Source organism: Dendrobates tinctorius, unplaced genomic scaffold, assembly GCF_039654945.1.
Source record: "Dendrobates tinctorius isolate UK_male_01 unplaced genomic scaffold, ASM3965494v1 ptg000086l, whole genome shotgun sequence".
NCBI classification, from domain to species: domain Eukaryota; kingdom Metazoa; phylum Chordata; class Amphibia; order Anura; family Dendrobatidae; genus Dendrobates; species Dendrobates tinctorius.
Genome location: NW_027361754.1, coordinates 9039586 through 9052560, shown reverse-complemented (window position 1 = coordinate 9052560; position 12975 = coordinate 9039586). Strand labels below are relative to the sequence as shown.

The window sequence follows — 12975 nt, the reverse complement described above, 5'->3', positions numbered from 1 at the left end:
TTCAGCAGCCTGGGAAGAAGAGGTAGGGGAGTTCGAACTGCGACCAAGTGATAGCCAGAGCGTAGATGCCCACCGCGAGAGGATCTCGAGCCCTGGATACAAACTGTGGAACTTTCCTGTTGAGGCGAGAAGCTAGCAGATCTACATCCGGGGTTCTCCAACGACGGCAAAACTGAAGAAATACTTCCGGATGTAGGGACCACTCTCCCGCCACGAGACCCTCGCGGCTGAGAAAATCGGCGTCCCAATTGTCCACGCCAGGAATGTGCACCGCGGATATTGCCGGGACTGAAACCTCCGCCCAATGAAGAATCTTGGACACTTGTGCCAGGGCTGAGACACTCCCTGTCCCTCCCTGGCGGTTGACATATGCCACCGCCGTGGCATTGTCTGTCTGAATCCGGATAGGCAGCCCCCTGAGAAGTCTCTCCCAGTGAACGAGACACAGATAAATCGCTCGTATCTCGAGGACGTTGATTGGCAGGGCTCACTCCTGAGTTGACCAACGACCCTGAACAGTGTGGTTGCGGAACACTGCCTCCGGCCGAGGAGGCTGGCATCCATTGTCACAATCTGCCAGTGAATGGGGAGGAATGACCGTCCTAGGGAGATGAGAGGAGACGTCAGCCACCAATTGAGGGACTGCTTGACACGGTTTGAAAGACGAAATGGGCGATCCAGGGAAAGGAAAGACCTGTTCCGCTGGGATAGGATGGCGAGTTGGAGAGGTCTGGAGTGAAATTGGGCAAAGGGAACCGCCTCTGTTGCCGCCACCATCTTTCCCAGGACTTTCATGGTCGTCCGGAGAGATGGAAGTCTCATGATCTGCAGCATTCGTACAACCCGTTGCAGGGAGCCAATTTTCTCTTGAGGGAGAAAAACCCTCGATCGACGAGTGTCGAACAATAGACCCAGAAACACAAGACATTGTGTCGGGACAAGACAGGACTTCTTTTTGTTGATGAGCCACCCGAAATTGGACAGGGTGTCTAGGACAATGGTAAGACTTTGGCGAGCTTTATGAAAGGATGGAGCGTTGATCAGAAAGTCGTCGAGGTACGGAAAAAGAACGAGACCTCTGATTCTCAACAAGGCCATCAACGCCGCCATGATCTCTGTAAATACTCTGGGTGCGGTGGCGAGACCGAACGGCAGTGCAACAAAATGGTAATGTTCCTGGCGAATCGCGAAACGCAGGAATTTCTGATGCCCGGAGAATATGGGAACATGTAGATAGGCATCTTGAATGTCTATTGAACACATGAACTCCTGCGTCTCCATTGAAGCGATTACCGACCGAAGAGACTCCATTCGGAAATGACGCAGTCGGACTCTCCTGTTGAGTAACTTGAGGTCCAAGATGGGGCGAACTGTCCCGCCTTTTTTCGGCACCACGAACAGGTTTGAATAAAACCCTTGTGAAACGTTCTGATTCGGGAACGGGCACAATCACCCCGGAACTGAGGAGAGAGGCGATGGATGCAAAGAACCCCGGAACTAAGGCTGGATCTTTTGGAGGACGGGACTCGAAGAAGTGATCCCGTGGACGAGAAATGAACTCTATCTTGTACCCTGAAGATACAACCTCCCTGACCCAAGCGTCCTCTACCGAGGCCAGCCAGACGTCCCTGAAGAAACGGAGTCGACCTCCCAATTGGGAAGGACCCTCAGGAGTTCGTTGATAGTCATGCTGACGTGGACCGTCCAGATCTGGACCTGGAGGGTCTGCCCTGGGAGGAGTGAGATCGCCAGGAGGGAATGGGTCTGAAGGACACCGTCTTTCTATCCTGGCGTGCCTGTGGTCTTTGTTGGTTAGAGAAGTTCTATGCCGTATTGAAGCGACGGTAAGACCGAAATGGCCGAAACTGACGCCTTGGCGGGGGTCTGCGAGGCTTGGACTGAGGGAGGAGAGAACTCGTGCCTCCAGTGGCGTCCTTAATAATCTGGTCCAGCTGGGACCCAAAGAGACGCGCTCCCTGAAAAGGCAGATTGGTAAGAGACTTTTTAGAAGACAAGTCCGCCTGCCAAGCCTTGAGCCAAATTCTACGTCGGATTGCCACTACGTTGCTTGACGCCTGAACAGCGCAAGACGCGGCATCCAAGGAAGCCGAAAGCAGATAAACCCCTGCATGGGAAATCTGGTTGGCCAGATCAGCCAATTGCTCTGGTTGGGCCTTATCTAGGATGCCCTTACGGAGATCCTCTGCCCAAGTGGCTATGGCCTTTGCCACCCAAGATGAGGCGAAGACTGGACATAGCGCCGCTGCAGCCGCTTCGAATGCTGACTTTGCCAAGGATTCTATAATTCTATCATTAGAATCCTTTAGTGACGCTACACCTGAAAGCGGGAGAACCGTGTTATTAGAAAGTCTGGACACAGGTACGTCCACCGATGGGGAAGCAGACCAGTTGTCAGTGAGCTCTTTAGCAAACAGATACAGCACTCCGAGGCGCTTCCCTCCTTTTAATCGCCTGGACGGATTTTCTTTTTCCCTGGCAAGGATCTTGCCAAACTCAGAGTGGAAAGCGAATACCCTGGATGGTGTTTCTGCCCGTCTGAACGAAACCTCCTGATCTGAGGATTTCGCAGGGGAGTCAGATATTTCGAAGGTGTGGTTAATCGACGCAATGAGGTTCTGTACCGTAACCTTCATGTCCGCGTCCTGGTCAGAATCCAGCTCTAAAATCCCTTCAGAAGACATATCCGAGAACGCTTCACCTGACTCGGGTGAGGAGGCACGGGGGGGCGACTGCTGGGAAGGACTAGGTGCAGATGAGAGGCCAGGAGAGGATTCCGGCCGGGGATCCTACCTGGGCCTTTTGCGGCTTATGCTAGCTGGCTCAGCTGGAACGTCTTGCGCCTGCTGGACCCTGCAGAAGTGTCCAGGGGCAACTTATCAAGAACGGCCACTAGGGACTGAGACACCCTGGTGAGGTCTGCCACAGATTGTGAAAGAGACAAGGCCCAGCCGGGGATGGGGGGTTCGATTTCACGTGGCGCAGTAGATGGCTCCTGGATGGCATCATGCTGAACGGGATTGCTGCAATCCAGGCAGAGAGGAATTTGCGATTGCAAGAGGAGCATGCGAAAAACTGGACTAGGGTTCTCGTGGGGGCTGGCGGACGGCCACGTTCAGACTTAGAATTAGGCATGGTGAAGGAAGAAAAGACGAAAACCTGCGGAAATGCTGGAAGGTTGGGGGACTGAAAGGCAGAGTAGGGTGTCAGTCTGCAGTTGCAGAACTACTCACGGTCCGGTGTCCCCGAAAGAAACGTATTAGGCTCTTGTAACTGGCCGGGGTCCGACAGGGAGCGCTCGCATCTGCTTTAGTCTCCGGGTGTCAGGCTGCAAAGATGGCGGCAGCCTGATATAAGGAAGCAAAAAACGCAGTTTTGGTGTAAGAAGAAAGGCGGAGCTAGCCGCCTGCACCAGAGGGAAGAACCACCTCCTCCCCCTCCCAGCCACAAGACTAGAGAGGCGGTGGGAGGGCTTAGGAACGGGCGGGAGCGCAGCCGGCCTATGATAATGAACGGGGGGCGTGGCCGCGACGGGTGCGAAGGCCCAAACTGAAGCCGGGGACTAAATTTGAAACGGCGGCCGCCTGTCAGCACGGGGCGGCGTGGAAGAACTGCGGCGCAGCCGCGTCCTCCCCTAAAGAAGACGCCACCATAGCCCTGCTCCCAGACGCAACCCTCGCAAGAATACCGGCGGTGGGGAGAAGAAGGCCCGCACCGCAGCCGGGGCCAAAAGGGATGCGGCGACCGTCGGAAGGCGCGAGCAGGCGAGAATCTGCGGCGCTACTTTGGCGCCGCTCCCAGGTCATTTTGAGGCTTCATGTTCCGGTGCTACAATAAAGGTACCTTCTGTATCCCACGCTGTCTGCTCATCTTCTACGTATTCGCGCCTCGTCCAACCGACAGGCTCTGGTGGGCGAGTGGGTGGGAGGCGGGGGGGGGCAAGGACCATCCGTTTTCGCTGGCACGTCACCTGTGCTGAGCCTGTGGTCCGCCCGGAGAACTAAGAGGATACGGGGTGACAGTACACGCCGTACTCATAGCCTCTTTGTGGGAGTACAGTTGTGACTGTTCACACTGTATCCCTCCTGAAACCTGAAAAGGAACGACGCACATCGAGGTAGATAGGGGTCTAATGAAAGACCCGTGTCCACCTCCTACTGACACTAAGCTAAACTGAGGAATTTCCTGCCGGTTGGTGGGGTGTACACTGTGGGAGAGGAGCTAACCTTTTTTGTGCATAGTGTCAGCCTCCTAGTGGCAGCAGCATACACCCATGGTCTCTGTGTCCCCCAATGTGGTGACAGAGAAATTAGCTTTGTGCACCTCCCGATCTGGAGGAGAGTGGAGCCAGACGACCTCTTTACTAATAAAATGAATTTCTTGTAACAAGGATATGACACTTACTTAAATCTGTCATCCAGATGGCGACCTCCTCCATTGTGGCTTTGATACGGGTCTCATCACTGAGTAACGTTATGCGACATTTTGGATGGAAAATATACATGGCGTCCACAGTCTCCAGCTTAATCTTGGTGCTGAGCTGCTGTAGCACCCAGAGGAAGTTCAGCATGAATCCATCTGTTGACACCAGCCTGTCATCTGTCTGTAATGCACAAAGAATTAGAATTAAAAACTGTGCTCGCTCCTAGAAGAAAGGTAATTGTGGACAGGTTTGTACCTGCATCTGTGCCTTCTTCATATTGCCATTGACTATGGCAGCCATGTAATTCAGTGCAGATTCCCTGGTCTCGCCATTTAGCAAAATACTGTGTAAAATCTTAAATAACTCTTGCTAGAAAAAAAATAAAAGACATGTAAGAAAGCCTTACAGCATTAAGCCTTATAGTGTTGCCCTCATCTGCTCACATCATTAACCTGTGCAGTGTATTGGCCTCCCGAAGATTCACTATTGATGAATTATTCTAGGGAAACATCATCAATATTAGAGTAATGGAAAGCCCCTCTAAGTGTATATTCAAAAAAGCGTTTCATCGCAGAAATTTAACAACGCTTCTCTACATTTTTCCCTTTGCATTACAAAAGGTGACATCTGCACCAAAAATTTACTGGCTTTTAAAATCAGCATCTCTGGTCAATTTACGCTGCAGAATTTATCCTCAGCATTTGGATGTGATTCAATGGTGGCAAATCCATAGCATATACGGCTCACGCAAAAACAAATGGGTTGTCCCATCATTGGGGCACAGCAATAACATAGTATCAGCGTACAATACTCACCCGTGCCGACTCCAAGTAATGTTGAAGGGACTGGCTGACCACTCGTGTGTTTTCCAGAGTAATTGCCGGACCAGAGAAGTATTTTTCTACAACTTTATTCTGTATGGAGATAGATTTATCCCGGTCATATAAAAAATATGCTACGTAAATCATCTGTGACCATTCAAGACAACGTAAAAAGTCAAAGTCACATCAAATAAAAGAAAACGTACGTCATCCTCAGCAAAGACGGAGAGGGTGAAGAACGAGCCAAGGTAGGAGAGACGCTGCAGCTCCCGGCCACTCGCAGGGCTCAGGGACTTGGGTAACCAGAGGGGCAGGGAGGCCATCTAAAATGCAATGTACTGCAATGAGGCGTATTATAATTCTATACAAAAATATAGGAGGCGCTGGACACATTACTGGATTCAGCATATATTTCTGAGAATAGTAAACAATTGAGAAAAATGGTAAAAAATATAATGAATCACTCACCAAGCAACAGATGGGATGAGTCTTTCCAAATTTAATCTCGCACAGTTCACCTAAAGCCTACAGAAAAGAGGAGACATCTCTGAAGTCCAAGAACTACAATCAACAATTTGCAACAGAAACCATTCCCAGTAAGAGAGCGCCGTCCATGTGCAGCAATCTGTGCAAATTAACAGACAAATCCTACAAAAGAATACTGCAGTAGCGGGAGAACCATGACAGCACGCTTATGCGAATACAAACGTGTCCGGCCTCGCTGTCATCACTGGGTGTGAATATTCAGAAAGTGGCACGGTCCTCACCATTAATGGGTATTTGAAGTTGTCACTATCCAAAGAACAATCTTTAGCTGCCAGTGCCAATCCTTGCAGAATTGGAATGAAGATCTGTGTACAAAAAAGGGGGCTATCTTAGGGTTTTATTAACGTGTCCGTGTAATGTATTGGCATCAACTTTTTATAAAGCAATCCTGAGGGGTGAAGGGCTCACGACTCCCCGTACCTGTTTGAACATGTCCTCGTCTTGGTAGGTCGTCCTTACGAGTTCTTGAATGAAGCCGAACGGCAGGTTCCTACAGAGCATATATGGCACCAGGAGAGACTGCTGCTGTACAGACCTGAACGAGAAAAAATTATTACATATGGAGAGCAGGACAACTGTGCACTCATTTATACTGATTTCCGTACATCGTAAGAGATCCACATATGGCACTTGTGTCCCTTTAAAGGGGTATTTGCTAACATGTACTGCTAGGAACAAGCATTAACATCCCGACGATGAAGGATTAACCTCTGGGACTTTGCAGATCCCATTGTTTCTGTCCACATCAGGTGGTGAACGGTGCACGGAAGTCAATGAATCTACAGATAGCTCCGGGATCTATGAACCATCAGCAAATATCATGCATGTGTCTAATTCTAATGAACGACACCCTTTCTTGTCTTGCACCCACCTTGGCTGGGTGAGTGCTCCCTGTAACACCAGAGCAGCATGGCAGATACACTGCGATCGAATGTTGCTCAGGAGCTGGCTCACATCTGGCTGACTGCACATCTGCAGGAAGAAACAGATCAGTATTATTTCTTCTGCATTCATTATATGGCTGCCACAATCCATGCAAACTACACAGAGCTGTGGTGCCATCCAGAGGCCGGAGGATGCACTTACAGCTCATCGCTGAAATTTTACCTTTGGTGCTTTCCTCTCCTCGATTCCCACTCTATCGAAGCACTCGATGAGGTAGTTGAGCATCTCGGTTTCTTTGCAAGTTTCTATAGTGAAGTGATCGCCGCACAACTCTGTACTACTATTTCCACTGCAGGAGAAAGAACTATATCAATGTAGTCTCAGATTTAATAAAAAAAAAAAATTCACAATCTTGGATCCTGAGCACAAGATCTTATAATTGCAGGGTTAACAGTATCAGTGAATCACATGAGGAAAAACAATATATTAATAAGATTAAATAAAACTAAGTTAGTGAGTAAAAGACGCCTGGAGAGTTAGTCTTTAGTTCACACAGCGGTTTAGTCATCTCCATCCAGTGTAAGAATACAGATAAGGACGCGTTCCCAAACTAAAGGGAAACTGGGGTCTGAAGGACAACAGGGTCACAGCCGGACCATTGCACAAAATGAGCATTTTTTTTTTTTTTTTTAACCTTTTGGGTCATCCCAAAATACATAAAGGGGAAAATGCTGCAAAAAAGAAAAAAATGCAATAGTCGACGCAAATGAATATTTTGGCGCGGGTACATGTAGGAAAGTGCAGCATTTCTGCACATAGGAGCGTGGCCTAGGGGTTTGTTCACATGTAGACAGCTTGCTGTGATTATGCCGCCTACTGCATTTATTACAGATAAATGTATTGCACATTTTACCCCCTTTCAATTGCAAAGGGTATATAGCTAGGAAAATCCCAATATATAGACAGTGCTCCGGTATAGAGATTCTCATAAATGTTATATATAAATGAAACGTGTTGTCCTGTAATTATTTTATTACCTCAATAAAGCAGATATTTATACAGTATATAATATCTATGAGAATCTCTATACGGGAGCGCTGGCTATATACTGGGATTTTCCTAGCTATCTATTGCTTTACCACGATGTCTGAGGGCCTTTTCAGTGTGCCCAGTCGGCCGAGATGCAGACCATTCCCCTTGGATTCCTGTCGGATCCCCTTTCAATGCTTAATTTTCGCCTTTGACTAAGTGAGTGCAATTATATAAGTGTGCAATTTACACCTAGTTTCTACTGCACTTAGATTGTTGTGCGGCGTTGTTCCCTTTTTTCCCTTATCATCAGGGTTGTTTGGATTCATAAATTGCAAAGGGTAAAATTTGTGAAACTTTTGTGATTTATGTGCAGAAATTTTCAGCAACTTAGGCCAGGTTCACATTGCATTAGAGCAGTCCGTTCAACGCATGCGTTAAACGGACAGCGCTAACACTACTGTTTTCTGATCGCGTTATGTGATTGCGCTTAGCAGTGACGGACCCTTGAATGCTGCAGACCGCGTCCGATGGTCCGTCACAGAATGATGGCACATCGCTAACGCATGCCGATTATGATATGCGTTAGCGATGCGCTCGGTTATAGCAGTCTAACGCATCCGTTACATAGCGTTAATGCCGCTAAATAACGGATGCGTTAAACGCAGCCCCCTAACGCAATATCAACCTGGCTTTATAGATGAGATTTGTTGTTAACGCACTTATCCCCCTGGTGTTAAAATACACTATGGATTTCTCCGTACGCAAACCCGAGAGAAAGAAGTCCATAACTACAGAACAGTCAGTTAAGATATTGCCGCACATTTTCCTGTGGATTTATAGCGGAATTCAATTCATCGCATGACTTTCCTGGCTGAAAAGATGGCAAAAAGAGGGATTTTGGGTTCTTACCGTAAAATCTCTTTCTTGGAGCCTTCATTGGGGGACACAGAATACCATGGGTGTATGCTGCTGCTGCTAGGAGGCTGACACTATGCAAAACAAGAAAATTAGCTCCTCCCCGGCAGTATACACCCACCGACAGGCACCAAGCACCTCAGTTGGTGAAAAAGCAGTAGGAGAAGCAACCAAAAACCATGAACATATGTACCAACCCAACAAGGGACTCGAAGACCCAGCACGGTACAACTTAAACAGGGAGGGTGCTGTGTCCCCCAATGAAGGCTCCAAGAAAGAGATTTTACTGTAAGAACCCAAAATCCCTCTTTCTTTATCGCCTTATTGGGGGACACAGAATACCATGGGACGTTCCAAAGCAGTCCCGAGGGTGGGAACAGCAATAAAAGGAACGACAGAAGGGCTTAGGTCGGCCGATGCGCAACCGCCGCCTGCAGAACCTTCCTACCAAGAGCTGCATCAGACGAGGCCTGGGTATGAACCCTGTAGAACCTCGCAAAGGTGTGCAAAGACGACCAGGTCGCGGCCCTGCAAAGTTGTGAGGCCGAAGCCTGGTGTCGCACAGCCCAAGAAGCCCGAACAGCCCGGGTGGGCTTTCACTCCCGGAGTGGGCCGTTTCTCCTGAAGTCGATAGGATTCCAGGATGGTAGACCGAATCCAGCGAGCAATAGTGGATTTGGAGGCCTGAAGACCTTTCCGGCGACCCTCAGAAATGAGAAGCAAGGAATCAGATTGGCGAAAAGAAGCGGACCTGGCAAGGTAAACACGCAAGGCTCTCACTACGTCCAGTTTGTGGAGCGACTTTTCCAGAGGATGAGCAGGCGCAGGACAAAACGAAGGAAGGACGATATCTTCGTTAATGTGAAAGGGAGATACCACTTTTGGAAGGAAGGAAGGAACTGGCCTGAGAACAACCTTATGTTGGTGGAGGATAAGGTACGGAGACGACAGGATAAGGCCGCCAGCTCAGAAACTCTCCTGATGGAAGTAATGGCGATTAGAAAAGACACCTGCCATGAAAGAAAAGACAGAGGGATGTCCTGGATTGGTTCGAACGGCGCCTTCTGGAGGGCGCCAAGAACAAGATTGAGATCCCATGGATCCATCGGAGAATGATGAGGAGGAGCCACATGGGCGACTCCTTGGAGAAAAGTCTTCACTTGCGGTAAGGAAGCTAGATCCTTCTGGAAGAGGATTGCTAGGGCAGACACCTGGCCTTTGAGAGTACTGAGGGATAGGCCCGCATCCAAACCAGATTGGAGGAAACGAAGAATGGATGGAATGGAGAATGACAGTGGAAGAACATCGTTATCATCGCTCAAACGGAAAAAGGCCTTCCAGTACCTATGGTAAATGCGGGAGGAAGCTGGCTTCCGAGCCTTGATCATGGTCTGAATGACCCGGCTGGAAAACCCTGAATCCTTCAGAATTGCGGCCTCAACGGCCATGCCGTTACACTCAGAGACTGAGAATTCTGGTGGTAAAGAGGGCCTAGCGAGAGAAGATCTGGACGGTCTGGAAGCCTCCAGGGGACGTCCACGAGCATGTTCACCAACTCCGCGTACCAAGGGCGTCTCGGCCAGTCTGGAGCCACTAGGATGACTGGGATGCCCTCTATCTTTTTGACCACTCTTGGAATGAGGACAAGGGGAGGAAACAGGTAAGGCAGCTGGAACTGGGACCACGGAATTACTAGGGCGTCGCAACCGACGGCTAGAGGATCCCTGGACCTGGCTACAAAGTGAGGAACTTTGTTGTTCATCCGAGATGCCATGAGAGCGACGTCCGGGGTGCCCCAACGCTGGCATATCTGACTGAAGACTGTGGGATGAAGGGACCATTCGCCTGACGCTAGACCTTGGCGACTCAAGAAGTCGGCTGCCCAATTTTCCACCCCTGTAATGTGAACAGCGGAGATCGCCGGAACGTAACGCTCTGCCCAGCGCAGTATCCTTGCCACTTCTGACATTACCTGCCTGCTTTGAGTACCGCCCTGGTGGTTTTTGTACGCCACAGCCGTGCCGTCTGACTGAACGCGGACTGGTTTGCCTACGAGGAGATGCTGCCATCGAAGGAGAGCAAGGAGGATTGCCCTGATCTCCAGAAGGTTGATGGGCAGAAGAGTCTCCTAGGCATTCCAGCGCCCTTGGGCCGTTTTCTGATGGTAAACCGCCCCCCATCCTAGGAGACTGGCATCGGTGGTGATGACCTGCCACCAAGGCGGAAGAAAAGACCTTCCGCGGAGAACTGATGCCGGCAATGCCCACCAAGTCAGCGATTGTCTGACTCTGAGCGGAAGAAGAATGGGGCGGTCCAGAGAAAACAAGGTCTTGTCCCAGACTGACAGGAGGAACAGTAGGAGATGGCGAGAGTGGAATTGTGCGAAGGGCACTGCTTCCATGGAAGCCATCATCTTCCCCAGGACCCTCATGCAGGACCGAAGGGACTTGATCCTCGAGCGTTGTAGGGACTGGATCCCTTTGGAAAGGGTTGAAAACTTGTCCCTCGGTAGAAACACCCGGGCTAGATTTGTGTCGAACTCCATGCCCAAAAAGGTCAGACGTTGGGTAGGGCGCAGGATGGACTTCTCGTTGACTATCCATCCGAGTCGGCTGAGGGCATCCAAGGTTATCCGAAGACTGTGAAGACAGTCTTGGCGGGACGAACCCTTGATCAGGAGATCGTCCAGGTAAGGAATGATAAGAATCCCTCTGGATCGAAGGATGGCCCTGACTGTTGCCATCACCTTCGTAAAGACACGGGGAGTGGAGGCTAGTCCAAAGGAAAGGGCCATGAACTGATAGTGATTGTCCTGAATCGCAAAGCGGAGGTATCTCTGATGCCGCAGAGAAATGGGGATGTGGAGGTAGCCATCCTGTATGTCCACAGAGCAGAGAAACTCTCCGGATCTTCACGTGGCGATTGAGCAACTTGAGGTCCAAAATTGGACGAAGAGAGCCGTCCTTTTTCGGGACTACGAAGAGATTTGAGTAGAACCCTAAAAACTGTTCGTTTGCAGGAACGGGAACGATGACCCCTGCGGAAAGGAGGGAGGAGACGGCCTGAAGGAACCCTGGAATCTGTGATCGCTGTCTTGGAGATCGAGACAGAAAGCAGCGACTGGGGGAGAAGAAAACTCGATTTTGTATCCGGATGTGATGATTTCCCTGACCCAAGCGTCGTTGATAATGGATAATCATGCGTCTTTGAAAGAGGAAAGTCTGCCTCCCACCCTGGAAAGATTTCCAGGTGGGGGTGACCCGTCACTTAGATGAAAATCTGCCGGATCGGGAGCTTGAGGACCTGGAGGGCTGGCCTCTGGATCTCCAGCGGGGAGCTGGCTTATAAGAAGGCTTTCTCCGGTCTCTGGAAGCAGGATGCCGGTACTGCTGGGATGAACCTTCTGCGGGAGAGGAGGGGCGAAAGGACCTAAATGGCCGAGAAGCCTTCCTGTTAAAGAACCTCTTAGGGCGGGACTGGGGAAGGGAAATGCTCTTTCCACCAGTGGCATCCGAGATTCGCATTCCACGACTTCAACCAAAGAATGCGGCGTATGGCTACTAAGTTGCTGTTAGCTCCTGCTACGCACCCAAAAGGTATTTGCCCGCATGACTAAATTGGTCTGCTAAATCCGCCAGCTCGTCCTGAGGAGCTGCTGCTGAAATGCGTTTGCGCAGAATCTTTGCCCAAGCCGAAATGACCTTCGCCACCCAAGCGGAGGCGAACATAGGACAGAGGGAAGCGTCGAATGCCTCAAAAATTGACTTAGCCAACAACTCTATTTGCCTGTCTGTTGGATCTTTAAGAGAGGCTCCGTCCGGACGGGAAAGAACCGTCTTAGAGGAAATCCGAGAAACTGGTGGATCTACCTCGGGAGCTTTGGTTCATTTCGTGACTAGATCTGCATCGAAGGGATATAGTACAACTGAGTACTTGCAGCCTGAAAAACGTTTCTCAGGACGTTGCCAGTGATTGGCTAAGGAAGTGTCGAACTCTTTGTGATTAGGAAAGGTTCGAGATGGAGGCCTCGCTTTCTTAAAGGAAACGGCATTCCTGAGGGGGTGCCTTATCTTCCTTTATCTTGAGAGTTTGGAATATAGCCGATATGAGACTATCTACCATATCCCGAGTTCTAGCTATGTTGTCCGCTTCTGAGTCAGATCCAGATTGGGAATCATCGTCTGACCTAGGATCGTCTGTTGAGGATGGAGACAAAGAGCGTAGCCTGGGAGAAGCGGAGGGACCCTGCGAACTGGAAGAAGAGCCAGACAGGACCCGCTTCCTAGAGCCCCTACCCGGCTTGTCCGTCTGAGGGTCGCGGTCAGGTGCTGGCGA

The 12975-nt window shown here is 50.0% G+C and overlaps 1 protein-coding gene across 2 annotated transcripts in view; it reads right to left on the bottom strand.

Annotated features, from left to right (window-relative positions):
* UBE4B (ubiquitination factor E4B) overlaps positions 1-12975 on the bottom strand; it is a 123574-nt gene that overhangs the window by 44867 nt on the left and 65732 nt on the right. For both annotated transcript variants that reach the window (XM_073585015.1, XM_073585014.1), the window contains 9 exons: positions 6916-7042; positions 6680-6780; positions 6229-6343; positions 6030-6113; positions 5731-5787; positions 5469-5585; positions 5257-5355; positions 4697-4810; positions 4423-4621 (listed from right to left, as the gene is read on the bottom strand). In XM_073585015.1, coding sequence (XP_073441116.1) covers positions 4423-4621; positions 4697-4810; positions 5257-5355; positions 5469-5585; positions 5731-5787; positions 6030-6113; positions 6229-6343; positions 6680-6780; positions 6916-7042 — 1013 coding nt within the window. The remainder of the gene's footprint in view (positions 1-4422; positions 4622-4696; positions 4811-5256; positions 5356-5468; positions 5586-5730; positions 5788-6029; positions 6114-6228; positions 6344-6679; positions 6781-6915; positions 7043-12975) is intronic.